The sequence below is a fragment of the Lampris incognitus genome, chromosome 15, assembly GCF_029633865.1.
Source record: "Lampris incognitus isolate fLamInc1 chromosome 15, fLamInc1.hap2, whole genome shotgun sequence".
Lineage (NCBI taxonomy): Eukaryota > Metazoa > Chordata > Actinopteri > Lampriformes > Lampridae > Lampris > Lampris incognitus.
In genome coordinates, this window is record NC_079225.1 from 22,430,536 (window position 1) to 22,452,968 (window position 22,433).

Sequence of the window (22,433 nt, forward strand, 5' to 3'; positions counted from 1 at the left end):
ATCTTTTGAAACTAGATATTACACATTCTGTTGCGAATTCATCTTTCAAAGTTGTGTTGAAATCATCTTGGACGAATCTACTTTTTTTCTCATCAGATGAAATGGGGGAGAAAGACCTTTTTTGTAACTGCACTGATTTCAAATGCACATTTCTTTTTCTTTTTCTTTACTTTTTTTTGTAACTGCATTGATTTCAAATACATATAGTGACTTGTGAATTCTGCCACTTTCGGACCAAAATTTGTTTAATTATGTTTATAAGTTTCCTTGTTTTGGCTTAAAGGAAGACGTGTAAGAAAATCAAACTAGTCATAAATGAAGAATGAGGGAATCACAGAGTAAGCTCGTTTTAATGAGTAGGGAAACTATGCTGAGACTATGATGAAAAGAGTGAAGCAAATTGTCAATAAGAGAGTAGAAGAAGAATGAGAACGAAAAACTCCCATCGGACCTTCTTTTTTTCTTCCAGAACTTGAGGTTGTGTGAATTATGTATGATGTGGATCTCTATTCTTAGTGGTCACTTTCAATTAGCATTAACAAGATAGATTTGGACTCGCTAACAATGTGGTTAAAAGTGAGAGTGCCAGTGGCTAACTTACTATTGACCTCATTTGGAGATATCTCAGATATATCAGGGGGAGGGGAATTCATACGACAGCCTACTGATCCTATCTGCAGGTTGAATAGAGGTGGAAAACCTTTACTTCATCAGGTTCCCGTTTTCCATCCTGTGTAATTAACAGGACTCTGAATCAGGCCGAAGGGTTAGGTAGCATTGTGACTGTGGGTGCGGGCCTTTATTGTGCCCAGTGTTAATTATTGATACCCTGTCTGGTTAATGAATCCCCAGACATTAACAACACCAACTCTGAGATAAAAGGGCTCGGAGGTTTTAGCTGTGAAACTACACAGGACATAGTAACAGGAAACGAATGTATTGTGACATTTTCCCGATAAGACGAGAAAAGTGACGTAGCTTTCAAACAAAATCCCAAAGTGGATTAAGTGTTACCTTTGAGCCTGAATGCAACAGTTGATGACACAGATGGGACACCTGTGATGTAGTTCACAAAAACCAGATTAGCAGATTAGCCAGATAACCATGACAAGGATGCTGCAATATCCTAGCAGTATTGACTTGTTTCTGTGAAACTTGAAATTTGGGTTCAGGGATCTGATTTGGCCATGCATATTTATTACGGCTGGCAAAGCAGAACATTCAGGAAACTAGCACACATCTTTTTTTCTTTTTCTTTGTTTTAATTTTCTGTCTAATTTGCTAATCCTGCTTTATGAAATACCCCCCCCCAATTCAGAATAGTTCATAAGAGCTCAAAAAAAACTTAACCAATCAAAATCAACAACATTTACTTTTATTGTTCTTTGCATAATTAAAAACAGTTGGTCACTCATTTAAGAGATCAAACTTCATAGCTGGCTGGTGTAAAAATGACTGCAAAATAGAAAATAATGAAAGCATATTGGGCAAGAGACAACATTTAGTATGCTCAGCTCCAGCCAACATCAGTAGGTCCAAACAAGTGTGGTGGTCAGACATACTTCCCGTTACAAAATCCAGCCAATCTACCAGAGCTACAATACAAGTACAATGGATAATCCGTGAGTCATTAACACAAGTATTGGCAGTAATATGTCTTTTGTTGGAAGTTCAGGGTCAAGTCAAGTCAATTTTATTTTATTTGTATAGCCCAATATCACAAATTACAAATTTGCCTCAGTGGGCTTTACAGTAACACAACATCCTGTCCTTAGACCCTCTCATCAGATAATGAACAACTCCCTAAAAAAAAACAACCCTTTAACAGGGAGAAAAAATAGGAAGAAACCTCAGGGAGAGCAACAGAGAAGGGATCTCTCTCCCAAGACAGACAACGTGCAATGGATGTTGTGTTTACACAATTTACAGAATACAACACTGAAAGAGGATAACAGAATTATAATGGAATTATAAAATTTATAAAGATGCTCAGGATGCCAAGTAGTGTCCAGATGCCACCGGAACAGCCCAGGACCCAAGCCATGCGACCAGCATCACCATGAAAAAAAAAACCCTGGATAACAAAAATTATATGGATTTATAATATATATACACTACCGTTCAAAAGTTTGGGATCACCCAAACAATTTTGTGTTTTCCATGAAAAGTCACACTTATTCACCACCATATGTTGTGAAATGAATAGAAAATAGAGTCAAGACATTGACAAAGTTAGAAATAATGATTTGTATTTGAAATAAGATTTTTTTTACATCAAACTTTGCTTTCGTCAAAGAATCCTCCATTTGCAGCAATTACAGCATTGCAGACCTTTGGCATTCTAGCTGTTAATTTGTTGAGGTAATCTGGAGAAATTGCACCCCACGCTTCCAGAAGCAGCTCCCACAAGTTGGATTGGTTGGATGGGCACTTCTTTGAGCAGATTGAGTTTCTGGAGCATCACATTTGTGGGGTCAATTAAACGCTCAAAATGGCCAGAAAAAGAGAACTTTCATCTGAAACTCGACAGTCTATTCTTGTTCTTAGAAATGAAGGCTATTCCATGCGAGAAATTGCTAAGAAATTGAAGATTTCCTACACCGGTGTGTACTACTCCCTTCAGAGGACAGCACAAACAGGCTCTAACAGGTACTATTTAATGAAGATGCCAGTTGGGGACCTGTGAGGCGTCTGTTTCTCAAACTAGAGACTCTAATGTACTTATCTTCTTGCTCAGTTGTGCAACGCGGCCTCCCACTTCTTTTTCTACTCTGGTTAGAGCCTGTTTGTGCTGTCCTCTGAAGGGAGTAGTACACACCGGTGTAGGAAATCTTCAATTTCTTAGCAATTTCTCGCATGGAATAGCCTTCATTTCTAAGAACAAGAATAGACTGTCGAGTTTCAGATGAAAGTTCTCTTTTTCTGGCCATTTTGAGCGTTTAATTGACCCCACAAATGTGATGCTCCAGAAACTCAATCTGCTCAAAGAAGTGCCCATCCAACCAATCCAACTTGTGGGAGCTGCTTCTGGAAGCGTGGGGTGCAACTTCTCCAGATTACCTCAACAAATTAACAGCTAGAATGCCAAAGGTCTGCAATGCTGTAATTGCTGCAAATGGAGGATTCTTTGACGAAAGCAAAGTTTGATGTAAAAAAAATCTTATTTCAAATACAAATCATTATTTCTAACCTTGTCAATGTCTTGACTCTATTTTCTATTCATTTCACAACATATGGTGGTGAATAAGTGTGACTTTTCATGGAAAACACAAAATTGTTTGGGTGATCCCAAACTTTTGAACGGTAGTGTAAGAAGAAAATGTGATGAGGGGGATGTCAAGCAGTGTCCAGGTGGCGAACACCGTCACCACGGAGACCTGGGGGGAGGACCGACTGCACGTGCACACAAGGGAGACTCACATAACACCAATCACACACACAAAAAGAGAAAGGAGAAGACATCAGTCAGAGAGAGAAAAAAGACGAGTGAACAGTTTGCAATAGTCATTAGTCATAAGTCATAATAATTAAGTCATCAATTAGTCATAATCTATATGTTATAATCTCATCGGCAGAACAGTGGTTGGTAAATTAATTGAGACAGAAACCGACCCGCCATGCAGTACAGGTTGTGAAGCACTTAGCTTAAAGGTAACTGATTGTAGGTTAAGGCAAAAAGATGAGTTTTAAGTTTGGATTTAAAGGACTCGACAGATTGTCTGACAGCAGCAGGTAGGTTATTCCACAAGAATGGGGCCTGACAGGAAAAGGTCCTGCCTCCAGCTGACTTCTTTTTAACTTTGGGTACACACAGGAGCCCTGTATTTTGAGAGTGAAGAGCTCGAGATGGCATGTAAGGTTTAAGGAGATCAGACAGGTTACGATGGGGAAAGCCCATTTAGGATTTTATAAGTCAGGAGAAGCACCTTGTATTCTGATCTAACATGGATAGGAAGCCAATGAAGGGAGGCAAGAATTGATGTAATATGGTCAAATTTCCTAGATTTAGTTAGGATTCTAGCAGCAGCATTCTGAACCATCTGAAGACGTTCAGTACTAGCAAGTGGCAGACCTGACAACAGAACATTACAGTAATCAAGTCTGGATGAAACAAATGCATGTATTAGAGTCTCTGCATCAGCCATGGAGAGGAGAGACCGAATTTTAGCTATGGTACGTAAGTGAAAAAGGCAGTCTTGGTGACTTCTTTAATGTGCTTATCAAAGGAAAGGCTGGGCTCAAACATAACACCAAGATTTTTGGCTGCTACACTTTGTGAAACCACAGAGTTGTAGATTGTCATCGTTACTTGATCAAATTGGTATCTGTGTCTAGCAGGGCCAATGACCAGCATCTCGGTTTTATCCTAATTTAAAAAAAGAAAGTTAAGTGACATCCAATTTTTCACAGCAGCCAAGCAGGCCTCTAACTTAATCATATGAGTATGCTCATCAGCCCATAAAGGCACATACAGCTGAGTAGCATCAGCAGAGAATGGAAATATATTCTATAACTGCGTATAATTTGCATGCACCAGGAGGTCGTCCAGGTACACCATGCAGGCAGAGCGAGGGATGGGGCCAAGGACACGCTCCATGAGGCGTTCAAATGTGGCATGGCTATTACATAAGCCAAATGGCATGACTGTGAACTGCCAGAGTCCTCGGCCAATGGTGAAGGCAGTCCTTGCACGGGATTCTGGGGCCATCTCCACCTGCCAGTACCCACTTCTTAGATCCAGGGAGCTGAACCATTGGGAACCTGCCACACAGTCCAGGGCCTCATCGATGTGGGGGAGTGGGTATGAGTCTTTCCAGGTCAGGTTGTTGAGTCGTCGATAGTCCACACAGAATCGGAGGGACCCATCCTTCTTGGTAACCAGCACGGCAGGGGACGCCCACGGGCTATCTGAGGGTTCAATGATGCCCGCAGCTGCCATCTCCTCGATCTTTGCCTCTGCCTCTTGAAACTTCATCAGAGGGAGATGGCGCGCTCTCTGGCGGACTGGGTCCACATTACCAGTGCCAATGTGGTGCTGTACAAGATTGGTGCGGCCACACTCCAGATCACTCAAAGCGAAGAGGTGTCTGTTCTCTATCAGCAGGTTCCGTACCTGTTCCCCGTCTTCTTGGCTCAACCCCTCCATGCACTTTTGGGACAGTTATTCCAGTGCAGAGGCCGTTTCTGGTGTTGTACCTTTTCCTGCACCGCGGGCAACAATGTTAACCAGTGGACTAAAGGGTCCGACCCTGCATGTCTGGGAGGGCTAGTACCGATGCTTGAGTCAAGGCTTTCCAGAGTATCTGAAAGGAGCTCTCACATGCTTCAGTCCACTGGAACCGTCACCCCTTATTTCATTTACTTTTTGATTACTTTTCTAACAAATGTTTTAAACTGGGCAATAAAGTTGACAAGTCCTAAAAACATAAATTTAAACCAGGCAGTGTAAATTGCACAACAGTACTCAACACTGATGTTAGGGGCCTTTTCTGATTTCACAAGGGAAATATTGTTGACTTTCCAGCACTGAAAGGCGTTCTTGTCCGACGTCATGGCCACCCACCTTGACGTGGTCAGCTGGTTGCAGGCATGGCAGACACAGCTGCCTAGAGCAGGGGTTCCCAAATTTTTCCATGTCAAGGACCCCTTAATAGCCGTAGTCTCTGGCTGGGGCCCCCCTCATGGCTTAAAAAAATTAAATTACACTGGCGAATATAAAAAATCAAACATACAACTTCTTAATATTTCCTTATTTTTATGAATGCAATATTAATTTAATTTACATTTCAAATAATTTCTCATCTGTATTATATTCAATAGTCTTTATTTTATTAACCAAACATTCATTGTCATTTGTGCTTTACAATATTCATCAACAGTTCTTTCTTTTAGTATTTATTTTCTTATTATTCTTATTATTTTTCGATATATTTAGTTTTATTTTTATTATTAGTTTCTTTTTAACTGCATTTTTCATTTTCCTCTCCCGGACCCCCTAGCACCTCCTGGGGGGCCGCGGCCCCACTTTGAAAACCCGGGGCCTAGAGCAATGCGCATTGATTTGATTGGCAGACGAGAGGCGGTGCAAATTCAAATAAGAGAACCAATCAAAAACAACACTCAAAATTTCAGCGAATACTGCCCAGTGAATGGAGCCAGTCTAGACACAGAGACAGCTCCTTGTAAGCCATCCTACCCACCCTTGATAGTGCTGCACTCAAATTTGTTTCAACGACATTGCTGATCCACATTGTCCAGAAATATGCCAAAAAAGGCATTCCTGCATGGCGAAAAGACGTAAAGCAACAGGATGAATGTGATAGTCTACATATAAGCTTTTTACCGAAAATAATATATTCGGATGTTACCCCTTTGTACTCATCAATATTTTGATTGGAAACTGTAATTTATTTGATTATATGTTTCTCAGTAACTGTAACGTATTACAATTACATTTATTTTGTAATTTAATTACATAACTACGTTACATGTAACTAGTTACTCCCAACCACAGCTCACCAAAATGCAACATAAACATTCAAGCGAATATAAAACCCCAAATAACACAATATATCCATTTTCCTCAGACAAAGAAAAAAGAAAGACTTATTTTTAAAAAACAACTTTGATAAAATGTCACTAAGCCACAGCAACTTTAAAACAAAGAAACGATAGAACCAGAGTTTTAACAAGATATAGAATTAAACTATCTAAAAGCATTACTAAACATTAATTCATCATCCATCACTGAACAAATGGCATCAGTATAACACCACTGATGTACAAACACAACCATGCTATTCATTAGTTTATGGAATTTAAAATCAATTCAAACTATGGCTTTTACAAGAGGTGAACACAAAGAAACCACACAAACAAAGAACAAAGAACTAAGAAAGAAAGAAAAAAGGAACAAACAAACAAAGAGAAAGCAACAAAACAAAAACGAAAGAAACAAAGAAAAAGTAAGAAACAAAGAAAGACAACACAGAATGAACTCTCCCAAGACTCACCTGTGGGTCGTGACGCAGTTTCTGGGATTGACCGTTTCAGAGTGTTGAGCCTTCACCTACGAGTCCCCCCCCCCCCCCCCAAGTGGTGGCCGTAGCTTTTGTTTACGCCACCAAAACTCTTATTTTAAGAAGACGCTTGCGTGTGTGTGTGAGAGAGAGAGAGAGAGAGAGAGAGAGCGAGAGAGAGAGAGAGAGAGAGAGAGAGAGAGAGAGAGAGAGAGAGAGAGCGAGAGAGCGAGCGAGAGAGAGAGAGAGCGAGAGCGAGAGTTCATGTCTTTAATGAAAGGTTACTTGTTTTGCTGCTATTCAACAACAAAGAACACCGTTTAGAACAATTCGTCTGTTTATTTAGTAGCCCAGACACGGACACGATTAGGGTGGAGTTGTTCCTTATCCGATGCAAGGGTCTAAGGACAGGGTGTTGTATTGCTAAGAAGCCCCCTGAGGCAAATGTGTAATTAGTGATAATGGGCTGTACAAATAAATTTGACTTGACTATGCTGCCTTGCAATCAGTGTGTTATGCTGGGCAATCAGCCTCAAAACAAAATAGTGCAAAGCTGCTCACTTTGCTATAGCCTATAGGCTAAATTTGGAGGTTTGCGGGTCGGGTAGGGCTTGGGTGGTTAATCAATGCATATTTTAGTGGGTCGGGGGGACGGATTGGCTCTCATAACGGGTCAGCTGGGTGCGGGTATTAAAAACCCCTGACTCGCGCATCACTACTGACTTGAACAGCGTAATCTGCAGATCCGAGTCCTCGGCTCGGCAGTTGTGTTCAGCCTGTACAAAGGTGCCCACAAAGGTCATCAACCAATAGAAATTGTGTTTTTGACGTAATTTGTCTTCCTTGCCGTCTGTAGGTTAGTTTTCTTCCTCACTTAACTGCTTGCTCAGCCAGCCTGTCTGCACACATCAATGGCACATTGCTGCCTCCTACAGGTTGGCTGTGTGTCTTGTCTTTCAATATTGGCTCGTCCTCATGTTCAAAGGCCAGTATTGCGAAGAAAGCTGAGGAGTTTCCTGATGATTTTGCTATTAAATGGAAGTTTTCAGTGAATATATAAATACACCAGGCCCTGCTGGTAAGAAACACTCCTTCTCCTCTAGTTCCATCATGTCATTAGTATGTGTTGGCTAAGAAAGAACAATCTTTCCCTGTAGTTACACAACATTCACATTATGTACATCCCACACAGACCTTTATGGATTTTTTTTCCCAAGCATATCACTACATCACCTGGCCTCACCCGCTAAGGGGCCCGCTGCATTACTTTTGCATATGTGAAAGCTCGTCAGTGTTTCCTGTACAGGCCAAAACCAATTCACCAGATACATATTCCCACCTGTCTTTTTGTTCATGTGACCAATTGCATTTTCATCTAAATCCCTTTATGCAAACATGTTGCTTTAAACTACCATCTGGGCCTTTAATACTGCAAATGTCTCACTCTATGTTAGTCTTTAGCGGTCTGCTAATCAAGTAAAGAGGCCCCAAATCCTCCCATAGCACCTATTGTATAATAATTTCTTCCTGTTTTTTTTCTCTGCCCCCGCAATAAAAGCAGGTAAAACCACAACTCTAGTGGATTTTCTCCATGCTTCCATCAGCTTGCCTACATGGCCCCTTCAAGCACAGTTGTATTTAATGCATTTGGTTTCCCCTCCAGCTTTATCAACCTGCTAACATTTATTTCAGCATCTCTGATATATTTTCTGCACCACTACACTTTATCGCCTCTTATTTCACCTGTATAGTCGATCCATCCATCCATCCATCCATCCATCCATCCATCCATCCATTATCTAAACTGCTTATGCTGCTCTCAGGGTCACAGGGATGCTGGAGCCTATCCCAGCAGACATTGGGCGGCAGGCGGGCAGACCCTCTGGACAGGCCGCCAGGCCATCACAATAGTCAATAGCTATCAATATAGTCAATCCTTGTGTATATCTGAAGATTGTTGTGTTTTCGTGTTGTTATTCTATGTTAAGTACACTGAGAGAGCCACGAAACCGGAGTCAAATTCCATGTATGTGCAAACCTACATGGCCAAGTTAACCTGATTCTGATTCTGATCAACATAATAATATGATTTTCACCTTTCACAGGCAGCTACAATTCCTCAAACATTCAGTGCAAGCCAGAATATGTATTTGGATCACCTTTCTCTCTGATTGATATAGGGTGATGTGGGAAAAAGGACAATCAATACTCTCCCAACCCTATTGCTCTCACTACTTGATCTCTCTGGTATTCAGATATTCAACCAATTTTAGCCGTTTCACTTTAGAATCAGTTCATTAGAATATGGCTCACAATTCACTGCCAAAGGGGAAAAAGCAATATGAGGTAACATTTTTATTGGGGGGAAAAAAGCCTGCATTCAAATCAAAGCTTTATTAAACTCAAATGATTACAAGTAGTATTGCTGATATGGTTTCATGATCATCCTTTGAGGAGGGGGCCCAGTACCATTCTATTACATAAATCCCCAGATGAGTTACATTTCAATGCCTATATCTAGTGCATTTACCCATTAAAAGGGGTCCTGCTGCGAAAGTCGGTGATTCATCTGATTTGAAGTCTGCTGGTGAATTTTGTGTCTAGTCGAGTGGCATTCCTGCCACCACCTCAGATTCAATGTCACACTCATTACTTCCACGCTTGATCTTGAAGAAGCCTTGAGAGAGGGAAAATACTCTGCGTGAGAATCACCCTTACAGCCGAAATGTCAAGCCATTGACACAAAACCAAGCACTCCTGTGATAGTGTTAAAGCAAAACAATATGGTTTCGTTACAATGACTGCAGACATTGGCACAGGAAACCCAATGGATCACAACTTTGGTGCTTGGGATCACTCGGTACTGCTGGTTATCTATTCTGTCAGATATTCCACCCATCTAATCAGGGAACTAGACCTGGCACAACAGGTACATGTCGTTAACTAACTGGCAGGCTTTTGTCTATATGCTTTGAACCAGATCCAGGCCACACAGAACCGGAAAAATGTTCCACTGAATATGTTTTTTTTTTGGGGAGGGATTTTCCCCCATTTTTCTCCCCAATTGTATCCGGCCAATTACCTCACTCTTCCGAGCCATCCCAGTCACTGTTCCACCCCCTATGCAGATCCGGGGAGGGCTGCAGACTACCACATGCCTCCTCCGATACATGTGGAGTCGCCAGCCGCTTCTTTTCACCTGACAGTGAGGAGTTTCACCAGGGGGACGTAGCGCATGGGAGGATCATGCCATTCCCCCCCTAGTTCCCCCTCCCCCCTGAACAGGTGCCCCGACTGACCGACTAGAGGAGGCGCTAGTGCAGTGACCAGGACACATACCCACATCTGGCTGGTGGCTTCCCACCCGCAGACACGGCCAATTGTGTCTGTAGGGACACCCAACCAAGCTAGAGGTAACACGGGGATTCAAACCAGCGATCCCTGTGTTGGCAGGCAATGGAATAGACCACCACGACGCCCCCCCTCCCCCCACTGAATATGTTTTATCCTGCATGAACTATCAGAGAGGTGTGGTGCAATGCATCCGAGTACATCAGTTTGACAATTTAAAAATAGCATTTGTCTGAGCTGTCAAAGAATTCAGTTTTAGGACCTATATTGTAATCATCGTCTGGTACTCTGAGCAGGTTTAAAAAAAACAGTATTTAAGTGCTTCAAGTCCTATACAGACAGACCCACAGTCTGTGCTGTGCTTCATGTTATAAGACCAATCATAGGCATCCCTTTACCATTGTCTCCCCAGTCAGTGTTCCAGGAGTTAGCAGCCAACCAGTAGGGTGTCCCATTCTCCTCCCCCCAGCCCAGCAGCTTAACGGCATGGCCCCCCAGCATTTCCCCTGTGACGTACTGGTACACACCTATAGACAGATGCAGTATATCAAGACAGGTGTGAACAGGAGTCAGGATCAGTCTTTCGGTATGTAACGTATAATTTGCATGCTTTCCTCTTCCTTGCTGTTTGCAGTTTGCATGTTGGTTTTTGTACTTGTTTTTACATGCGTGTTATGTCTGATAACATGCATGTAAAAACATAACACACCCAGACACCATACTTCTGCTGAGAGAGAAACAGTAACGAAAATGTTCTCACCAGTCTTGTATTGAAAGAAATCCTCATAAACAATGAAGGCTGCCTCTACAGGTCCATTCTTGTACAGCTCAATCATAATCGGCTTCTGGTGGGGGGGAACACTGTATGCATGCTCACCTAAAGAGGGACCCATAGTAGAAAACAAAATGAATACAAGATTGATTGATCGATTGATTAATTGATCAGTTGTCTTTTTCCACAACGGGACACAAGGACAGTAGTGTACCAAAGTGTTTGTCTTTTGGGTAAGATAGAGAGTATCCATCGATGCACTGCATGTCACAATAAGGTGTTCCTCCTTCACCATGACAGGGAGAACGGCTGCCACTCGTATGATGCTCGCAAGGAGGGATGGTATAGGGCCGACAGCCTGACACACACACACACACACACACACACACACACACACACACACACACACACACACACACACACACACACACACACACACACACACACACACACATACCGTACATATCAGTACCATCGTCATTGTCAACTGCAGACTTTTGAATATTTCCTCCAAACAGTTACGATGAACTTACCTACTTTGGAGCCATACAGGCCTCCTGTCACAACACCTTCCCTTTTCCAGAATTCCCAGGCAAAGATTGGAAAGCCCCCATTGCACCTATGAACAGACATATACAGATGGCATATACACATATACACAGACATATACACATATGACCCTACATACATAACATTATAACACATACGCACACATACACGCACACACACAGATACAGAATACATACTCATACCGACCCCAGGCCACATTCATCACAGCAGGACAGTATATCTTCAGCTGAGATTTCCACAGAGACGTTGCCGCTGGAGTGAATACATAACCTGTCAGATATCGCCTCAGCTGCTCCAAAAGCCTGTGGGCAACCAATGAGAGAGCAATTTAGTGAAAAAGTAAGCGTTACGTCACCTTTTTGTCCTCATATCAGACCCTTTGTTTACACCTTACCACCACCTTCGAAGTCACACTATGATGGAAAAACAGATTTTCTATTCTATTCCTCCGAGTCTGTGCATTACATCCAAGACAGTGACTGTTTATTGAGCCATGGTTCATCAGCGAGGTGAAGTTTTATGTAGGAAGAAAAACAACGCATTCACTAGCAAGGACCACACCATCCACAAGATGCGTTTAAATTATTTATTGAAGAAAAATGATTGATGTGAATAGTTCATGTAGTTCTTCCGCTTGCTAACTGCATTGTGGGGAAGCTTCATGGGGAATCCGCCATAGCACTTAACATATAAGGTCATATGTGCTATATAGCATTGCACATATGACCCTTCGTAGGTTCATATGCACTATGCTATATATACGCTATAGCATATATATAGCATAGCACATATGAACCTACAAGGAGAGGAAAGAGAGGAAGAGACAGAGAAATGTGGTGTGTGTGCGAGGGGGAGGGCATAATACGAGAGTGGAAGAGGAGAGGGTTAGGTTGGTATTTATAGGAATGCTGGACATGGAGCCGTTGAGATGTGATCCTGCTCCTGAAACTCGCTAGATAAATTTCAATTCACTAGCAAGGACCACACCACCAGCAAGATGCGTTTGAATGATTTCTTAAAGAAAAAGGATTGCTGTGCATAGTTCTTGTAGTTCTTCTGCTTGCTGAATTCATTGTGGGGAAGCTTAGTAGGGAATCTGCCATAGCATCTGGGCAACGAAGGACCCCCAAAACCTCCAGGTACTTAAGATAAGCTTGAGCGGATGTTAGACCTTTGAGATCTGAACGGATGTAGCGATGCTACGTTTGGGAGGACCAACAGCACATGAGGTGTATGAGGTGTGCTGGGATGCCATTGCAGGAGGATGAATTGGTGGTTCCAGTCCTAAAGGAGTGTCAGGACGAACGCACTGGCGAAATGCCAGACAAGCATGTGGATATGTGGTGGAAGTGATGGTGGAACCGGAATCGAATAGCCACTTGTACGTATTCAGTGATGAAAAGAGGGTCTGTCCATGTTATGCTCTGAGATTTCTGGAATAACAAGTAATTTGCGAGGGTCTCGAAACGCTTTCAGCTGTGACTGGACTTTGAAGTAAAATATAGGCGTAGGCTGACTGGATTAATTGGATTTTATTCACTTTAAGTAGAATACGGTGGTGTCATCTGAGAAATAAGATAAGTCTGGAATGCAAGCGTGGTGGCGTGGGTCGAAGTAAATGACTGAGGTGGTGAATTTGGAGCATCTGAGGAAACCGCAAAAAGAAGCCAGCAAGAACATGGCTTCTGGAGTTTGAGCAATGTGAGGAGTGCCGTATCCGGAGCAGATGACGTGGATGCAGGCTGATGGCAAGTCAGCAGTAAGAGGAAGGCAGTGAGGAGTTTTAGCTAGAGGCCATTCTCAAACTGCCAGTTAAGAGTTTGGCAAAGGAGCTGATGGCTCTGAGATAAATGTTGATGGTATGTGTTTCAATAGCCATCATGGAACGGGAGTAGGTAATGAAACAAGTCAAGGTGACGAGATCGAACGACGGCAAGGTTATGTTATACTAGCCGTGAAAATAATGGAAACATTTCCAAGCTGTCCATTCAACAATCAGAGGTATTAGGGCAGGATTTACAGGTTGAATGTCAATGAATATGGAGGAACCAGTGTTGGGAGGGTATCTGCATGAGGGGCAGAGCTTCTGAACTTCTGAAATGAAAAACGAGGAAAAAGAGAGTCAGCGATGAAGTTGGAGTGACTGGGAACATGAGTTGTACGGAGAACATATTTGTATGTGACGGAGTGCCAGATTAGGCGGCGCATGAACAGCATGGTGGATGGGGAGTTGGAGCGTCCTTTGTTATGTCTACGACTGCGAGATCGTCTGAGCATATATAAGGATGGATTTACGGGACCATTCATTGACCCCACAGAATGGCTGTGGCCATTATGGGGTAGATTTCAAAGAGAGTGGAGGAAGCGACCTGGAATTCATTTGCGAGCTCTGGTAACCATTCTGCTGCGACCCACTACCGTTGTAGAAACCCGCAAAATCGGCAGGAGGAGCCGCATCCGTTTACAGATGGATGTCGTGGGAGAGTCAGTTGGTCGTCGTAGAGGAAGATGATTCCATTCCAGTTGGCAGGAAGGTTGAGCCGTGGACGGAGTTCCTCGCGGCTTGGGCTGCCCAGGGAGATGGAAATTAAGAGTAATGGGGCGGCCGTTCTGATGGCCGAGCGGAATAAACCGCCGTTCTTGCAATCTGCTCGTCATGTGGCTGGGAGGTTCGTATCCCAGACTCGCCGTAACCGATCACGGCCAGAGCGTCCACGGGGTAAGGCATTCATTAGGCCACCTTTACCCGAAGGATAGTGGGTATAGATCGGTGTAGTGTTCGGGGACTTGTCCTTCTCCAGCGACCCCTCTGGCCCATCCGGGCGCCTGCAGCCAAGCAACCGAAAGCATTCTCCCTACGTCTCCCTCACGGCCTGAAGGTAATGCAATCCATTAGAGGCTTCAGCGTGTAAAATAGCGAGAGCAGCCGACACGAGGTTGAAGGAAGCTGGTGTTACGACTATCTCCTTCCTGTGGAAACGTGAGCCAGGGGAGTTATTCGACAAGAGTTCCAGCAATATGCCATTGGGTAATCGGGTGGGATAAGGGGGAAAACTAGAAATAAATATATTCTTTAAAAAAGAGTGATGGGGCGGAAAACGCAATAGATAGCCAGTGAGTTAATGGCTCGTCCTTGCAGAATGACGAAGTTGAGGTGGCCTATGAGGGAGAGAAGTTGGTGTTTGGTGCGGCATGGGGCGAGGAGGAAATTGGAGATCAGAAGGCTGATCCATTTGAACTTTTCGACTGAGAGTGAAGCCTGAAACAGATTTGTGTCAAGAGCGATTCCAAGGAACTCGAGGGATGTGGATGGGCTGTCTGTTTTCTCTGCAGACAGTGGGACCCCGAGGTCGGGGAAATTGAGTGACCACACTGGAAGTGGGTGGCAATGAGGATGGGGGAATGATGAGGAAATCGTCCAAGAGATAAACGAGGAGTGAAAGCTTATTGTTGTTGGACAGGATCCAGCAGAGGGCTTCTGAGAGGGTGTCAACTAGTTAAGGGCTGCTTGCAATCAAAAGTTGGCTTAACAACGAAGTAATGCACTTCGCCGGTGGACACCTAAGAATCGGCAGAAGTCAGGGTGGATAGGGAGAACTTTGAAAGCACTGGTGATGTCTATTTTTGAGAGCCGCGACCCTTCCCTGGCGAGTTTGATGAGGACGATGACATTGTTAATGGTGGTGTAGTGAAGGTAGAAGTCTTCACTCGGAATCGAAGAAGGACGGGAGATGTCAGAATGAGGATTAGTTGTAGAAAAGGTTGAAGTTGATGGTTGCTGAGCCGGAATGGGCTGAGAGGGAAGACCCGAGTTAATTATGGAACGAGCTTGCTGCTGTGAACACTATGGAGGAAAGCTGGATGCCGGCATCCCAATGCTGATGAATTCAGTTGACATGAGTGGCAGGGGCTGGAGAGACAGAAGATCCTAGGATCCCGGTGCCAGGAGCCCCATCTAAAGCAAGCTGCTGCAGTTTCTGGAAGTGGACAAGAGGGGGCACTGGCATTCCAGTGCCCCAGTGGAAGAGAGCAGCAAGTAGTATTAGTGGTAGTATTGAATGTTGTGGAGAGATGAACCAGGCGTGATACTAACGATGGAAGACAGTGAGTTGGAGCTTGGTGGACTCACTCGGTTCCTGGACGGCTTTTTGGACTACGAAAGGTGGGATCTCCGGTCATGGAGATGGCGGGAAAGTTTTCGTTTTCTGTTTGCTGGGTCCATTGACTTGGGCTGGTGGAAACTTTGGAAGTGGTGATGTTGTTCTGTACCCGAGGACATTTGCGTATCTATACACGAGATCGGCGCGTGCTGCACACCTACGCAGGTTTCAGAGGAGACAGGCGCCGTTGACAAATACCTTTGTAGCATAGCAGTCCATTTCGTGTTTTGGATAGTTGTTTTCACATCTGATGCGAACCGTACCCAAGTACACATGAACCATATTCGAGACCACCTTTTCAAATGGTCTCGGGCACAGATGGTACACAGTGTTCCCACTACTCAAACGAACTGGACTTAGGGGTCAAGTGTACTGGGATCCGGGCCCATGTCCCTAGTGTGAAAGTACCCTTAGGGGTAAACTGTGCAGTGTATTTCACTGTTGCTGGTTGTTTTTAAGCTGTGTGCTTTCACTTCCTTCATTCGCTATTGACATTACATTATGTAACGTCTGATTGTGCTGGGCAGGCCGTTTGACCATCTTACATCAGGGCCTGGCACTGACTCTGTATGCCTGTGGCTGATATGGCAATAAATTATTGAATCTTGACTCTTTCTTACCCAGCAGGAGCCGCAGGAACCCTGGTCTCTGATCTGTTGGATAGTGGGACAGTTGGGCCACTGCTGGCGTGGGTCAAAGCTGACAGGTAGCATCACATCTTCAACAGAATGTACCCTTGGATGAAGGAAAGTGATTACAAAATATTTAGGTAATGCATAATTATTGAGTATCACATGTCTGGTCTTGTGTAATATTGTATATTTCTGCAGGTTCATAATGTACCCTCCCACATGCATACGAAAATGTACAGGAGAGAGAAGTAGTATACCTCTTCTTTCACAAGGGATTTTAGTGAATTATGACCCATAAGCCCCGCTTCTGATCAATCAGAAGCATGCACCACCCCTAAGTCCCTGCCCCAATCAATCAAATGCAAGCTAAGCCCCTAAATGATTTATGACACCCCTAAGTTCCACCCCTGACCAATCAAATGTAAGCTATGCCCTTAAGCCCTGCCCCCACATGACCAGAGACATACACACAAGGACGCTCACACACGTGCACATGGAAGCACATGCACGCATGCCAGCAGCTAATTAGCGTTGAAAGTGCCTCATGCACATGTGCACACACACACACACACACACACACACACACACACACACACCCCTCATGCTCATTACAATACAAAATATCAAAGGAGCAATAAACTAATTTAATATGACATCTTCCCAAGATTTTTAATATAGATAACCTTGATAAACAAACATCGAAGGAGCAATAAACTATTTCAAGTTGTGGCTACAGCATGCCCTGACATGTCCGTTTTCTTTAACCCTCATCCTACCAGCACAATTAACATACAAGGACTACTGTAAGAGACAACCATCATAGCAAAATATTAACTTATTTCCTCTCAAAACAGTACTAGTTCTGTAATTAATGTCACCTGAACAAAAACCAGATTATTAGTATTATTTTAGGAAAGTTACAGTTAATTTGCATATTGGATCACTGGATTCACAGTCCAGAGTGCGAACCATTACTCCATGGGACTGACTCCGTCCAACTGATCGGGTTTTGTTTCTCTCTTACTTAGACTCCAGCAATGGAACAAATTAAAAGTTGATCACGATGAACCTGTCTCCAAATTCCAGGTGGCAACTGATGGACAATGATAAATTAAAACTGTCACCATATCTTACTGGATCTGACTGTTTAAAAAAATAAAATGTTTGAAGTACAAAGTAGTGACGTGATTTTACAGCTTGCCAGACCCTCCCTCCAATTGATCCTAAATCAGCAGAAAACACCAATGTTAAACCTGCTTCAAGAAATGTGGGTGTACTCTTTGACCAAGATCTGAATTTCGACCTACACATAAACAATCTTGTGCAAACCTGCTTTTTCCAACTCCGGAACATCGCAAAAACCAAATCAATGCCACCAACCAGAGATCTTGAATTACCCCATACCGTAATTTTTTCATGCCTTGACAACTGCAATGGTCTTTTCTCTTTTCTCATCCAAGCAGCCCTATCCCACCTGCAACTCTTGCAAAATGCTGCAGCCTGGCTGCTAACCAATACCAATCTTAAATACCACATCACACCAATCCTCGCATCCCTTCATTGACTCCCAGTAAATTATAGAATAGACTTCAAGATACTGTTTATCACATATAAGGCCCTACATGGTCTTGGCCCTTTATACAATTCCAAACTTTTGCGTCCTTACTCCGCTTCTAGAACACTCAGCTCTTCCAACCAGGGTCTCTCATCTATACCCCGCTCCCTCCGAGAAGCCAGGGTGACTGCTGTTGCCGTAAGGGCCCCATCCCTCTGGAACTCCCTCCCCTCTGTCACATCAGCTGAGTCTGTAAACAGCTTTGAAAAACTTCTCAAAACCCATCTCTACCGACTTGCCCGCCCTGTAACGGGGCTGTAATTTTTACTTTTCTGTATATAACCCAAAGACATGTTGGTCAGGTGATCGGCCATACTAAATTGTCCCTAGGTGTGAATGTGTTGGCCCTGTGATGGACTGGCAGCCTGTCCAGGGTGTCTGCCCGCCTGCCACACAGTGATTGCTGGGATAGGCTCCAGCATCCCGCGACCCTAAGTAAGATAAGCGGCTTAGATAATGGATGGATTTATATAACTGTACATGTATGTTCTTTATTTTTTCTGTATCTGTATCTTGTGCAGCAGTTTGTAACTTTGTTTTAAAAAGGTGCTATATGGGGCACCCGGGTAGCAGGGGCATCCGGATAGCATAGTGGTCTATTCCGTTGCATACCAACATAGGGATCGCTGGTTCGCATCCCCGCGTTACCTCCCGCTTGGTCGAGCGCCCCTACAGACACAATTGGCCATGTCTGCAGGTGGGAAGCCAGATGTGGGTATGTGTCCTGGTCGGTGCACTAGCGCCTCCTCTGGTCGGTCGGGGTGCCTGTTCAGGGGGGAGGGAGAACTGGGGATAATAGCATGATCCTCCCACATGCTACGTCCCCCTGGCGAAAGTCCTCACTGTCAGGTAAAAAGAAGCGCCTGGCAACTCCACATGTATCGGAGGAGGCATGTGGTAGTCTGCAGCCCTCCCCGGATTGGCAGAGGGGGTGGAGCAGTGACCGGGATGGCTCGGAAGAGTGGGGTAATTGGCCGGATACAATTAGGGGGAGAAAAAAAAGGGGGGGGTCCAAAAAAAAACATGACCAGAAATCATGACCCCGTTACTCAAGATAATACACGGACCTAGTTGTGAGCTGTTTCATGTAGGAGCTATTTTCTTAGACCGAACTCCACCCACATATACTGCTCACAACAAGGTCTGCGGATTATCTTGACTTGAGTGTGTATGCAATATGACCTTAGGGTCATACTTCGGTTTGATTGGTCAATGGGGTTGGACTTAGGGGTGTCATAGATCATTCTGGCGGCTTAGTTTGCATTTGATTGGTCGGGGCAGGGCTTGCTTCTGATTGGTCAGGGGATTAGGGGTCATAAATCGCTCAAATCCCTTTGTTATGCTAATGTAACAGAAGGAGTATACTACTTCTCTCTTACAGCATTGTAGACTTACAGCTCTGGTAGCCTTGGTCCTTTCAGAAAGGTCCCACACAGACCCTTCACGTAGCTGAGATCAGCATTTTGGAAGTTCTGCCCGGCCTACAGCAGAGGATAGTGGGGTTAAAGAAAATATAGTTAGACGATGAAAGGAAGAGAATCCATAACGTATCTTGATGCATGCTCAACAATCCAGGTAAGGAAAATCACAGAAAGTTGAATCAGTTCATCTGGACACAACGTTTATTGGGAGAAACGTTTCATCGCTCATCTAAGTGACCTCTTCAGTCTCAGCTGACTGCAGGTATCCCCACTCTTATAAACAGCACAGCTGCATAACAACCGGGGTTTGGTTTCATATGCAAATTACTGTGATAACTACAGTGACCAGTTAATGAGTCACGTTAATGGTGTTATGGTGTTATGGTGTTAAGGGGGGGGGGTTAAGAGTACATCTTTCACCATCTTACAATGCTGTGATTGCAAACATTCCTAAATCCTCTGTGAATACTACACATGGCCATTGTAACTCTAGTTAATGGTCACGGTAATTTGCATATGAAACCGATTGTTGGTTTCGGTCGTTATGCCACTGTATTGTTTATAAAGGTGGTGATACCTGCAGCCAGTTGAGACTGAAGAAGTCACTTAGATACTAGGATACCTCTCCCCCACCCCCTGGGGGTTACTCAGGCCGTCATCCGGGGTCTTACATTTTTACTTGTCCTCTGCAGCACATGTTATCCTTCCCTCTTGCTTTGCCTGCAGGTGGTTCAGCAGCATGAACTGGCCTAATCTGCATGTTGGCCAGGCGGACGCTCCCACGATTCAACTCATATGAAAGGTAAATCAAATGATTGCTTCAGCATTTCCCAGACATGATGGGAGCAACTAACGTCACCTGTGGCTCTTGCAAACCGAGGACTAGGACGATTTGGTTCTGTGAGGTTGTTCAGGTTTCTGGACAGGATGATGTTAATGGTAGCTAAAGGTGCATGTTAAAAAGCCTGGTATGAAAACAACTACTCATCTGAGTAGTCTACATCCATTTACAGGCCAATGGCCAACCGCTGGTTTGAACGGGGAGTCAAAGAAGCCATCCATGCGAAGAGGGAACGACCAATCCTGAACTGGGGGGGCTAAAGAGTACATCTGTCGCCATCTTGCAATGCTGTGATTGCAACTATTCCCAAATCTTTGTGAATAATACACATGGCCATTGTAACTCTAGTTAATGGTGATGGCAGTTTGTATATGAAACCGTTGTTTTCAGTCGTTATGCCACTGTATTGTTTATAAAGGTGGTGATACCTGCAGTCCGTTCAGACTGAAGAAGTCACTTAGATGAGTGATAAAAGTTTTCTCTCAGTAAACGTTGTGTCCAGATGAACTGATTCAACTTTCTGTGACTCTATAACGTATGTCCAAAACGTACGAAAGCACAGTTTTTTATAATCGATCACAGCAATGATGCCTTTAGCAAAGCATTAAACACTGCAGAGTGCATTGCCTGTAACTTTTAATATAAATAGCAAATCTACTTATGGTTCTTACGGTCCATGTGGTGTTGGCCTTGTTAATAAAGCTAATCATCTCTGTGGAGAGGGGAGGGAGGCGGGGCCTAGCCCAGGTGACGGACAGGGCCGAGAGGACACACAGGGAGGCAAGGGCTGGCCGACACATCCTGTAAAACACAGAGAAGGGGCGCACTTCCAAGCGACTGAGTTGCCAATTTTGGTGACCTGGCCGGAGTGAGATTTGCTTTCATTCATTGCTTTCATTCTTCTGTCTGCCATGCACTTAATGTTAGACAGCTAACGTAAGCTAGCTGGCTGTTTACAGAGTATGTATTCAACACGGAGATGAGCATCGCGCACCAATCAGAGAGAAATATAAGGTGCATCTCCATGGAAACACCCACATAAAAGACTCAGTTTTCAAATACTCTGCTGTCTTCTAGAGTCAATGTGGTTCGCTTGGTTTAACCATTACTGTATCATAGAGACTTTTACATCCGCCTGTTCATCTCTGGTGCTGTCAGTGTTTTGGCGTGAGATTAGCCTTGGTGAGACTCACGTCAGATGCTCGAGAGTTGGCAACCCTGAAATCACATGATTGCAACTGCAACCATATAGATGGCCCCAAATATCAATCACTTGCTAATTCACTATTTTGGTGTATTACTCTAAAGGCTAAACTCACTTTGAGCAGTTGGAGTTTGCAACAATACCAAAGGAGTTTCCTCAGTGTTGTTGCTTAAGTCATAATGGGACAATAAGATTATTGTTCTGAGACAATTTCAGAAATTTTAGATTCTACAATCTCATTGTTGCCAGTTTCTGACAGCATTTGCCCCTCTACATTGGTCAAATAGCAAAACTAGTAATCCACTTACATGGTGTGTGCTTACTTGGCCAGTAGCCAATTAACAACTCCATACTCATCCATGTAATATAATGCTAAAATATAAATTAATGAAGATGCATCTAGAAAAACCCTATTATTTAAAGTTGACTCCTATATATATAGGTTCTCTAAAACACACGCACGCACACACACACACACACACACACACACACATCACATGTATGTGTGTGTTTTAGAGGCTATAAAATATTTTTAGGTTGGAGAGAGCTACACCTGTTTATCATCTACAATGGAGTTGCTACATAAGGGAAAATTAAAGATGTCGTTGATTTCAGCAGTTTATACATGCTCCCTATTCCTACTTAATTTGTAGCTATCGGTGATTCAAAAGTGTTGGGTGTGGTTAATAAACTCCATTAATGATAACAGGTCTTAACATTTCACATGCCTGAGTGCTGGTATACGGACCAACGCTGACTTGTGGGAGAGAAGTTCTCATTTGGGCCAATTTGTCGAGAAAAATAGAAACAAGATCAGAATTGAAACTGGATTTTCAGAGAATTCAAGA

At 43.7% G+C, this 22,433-nt stretch overlaps 1 protein-coding gene across 1 annotated transcript; it reads right to left on the minus strand.

Annotated features, from left to right (window-relative positions):
* Nucleotides 1–9,619: 9,619 nt before the first annotated feature.
* LOC130124748 (cathepsin B-like) lies at nt 9,620–21,181 on the minus strand. Its single transcript, XM_056294089.1, has 9 exons — nt 21,053–21,181; nt 19,515–19,600; nt 16,493–16,607; nt 11,899–12,014; nt 11,676–11,761; nt 11,357–11,500; nt 11,131–11,247; nt 10,769–10,897; nt 9,620–9,696 (listed from the first exon to the last, which is right to left on the minus strand). The coding sequence occupies exons 1-9, from the start codon at nt 21,179–21,181 to the stop codon at nt 9,620–9,622; spliced, it is 999 nt and encodes a 332-aa protein (XP_056150064.1).
* Between the last annotated feature and the right edge of the window lie 1,252 nt (nt 21,182–22,433).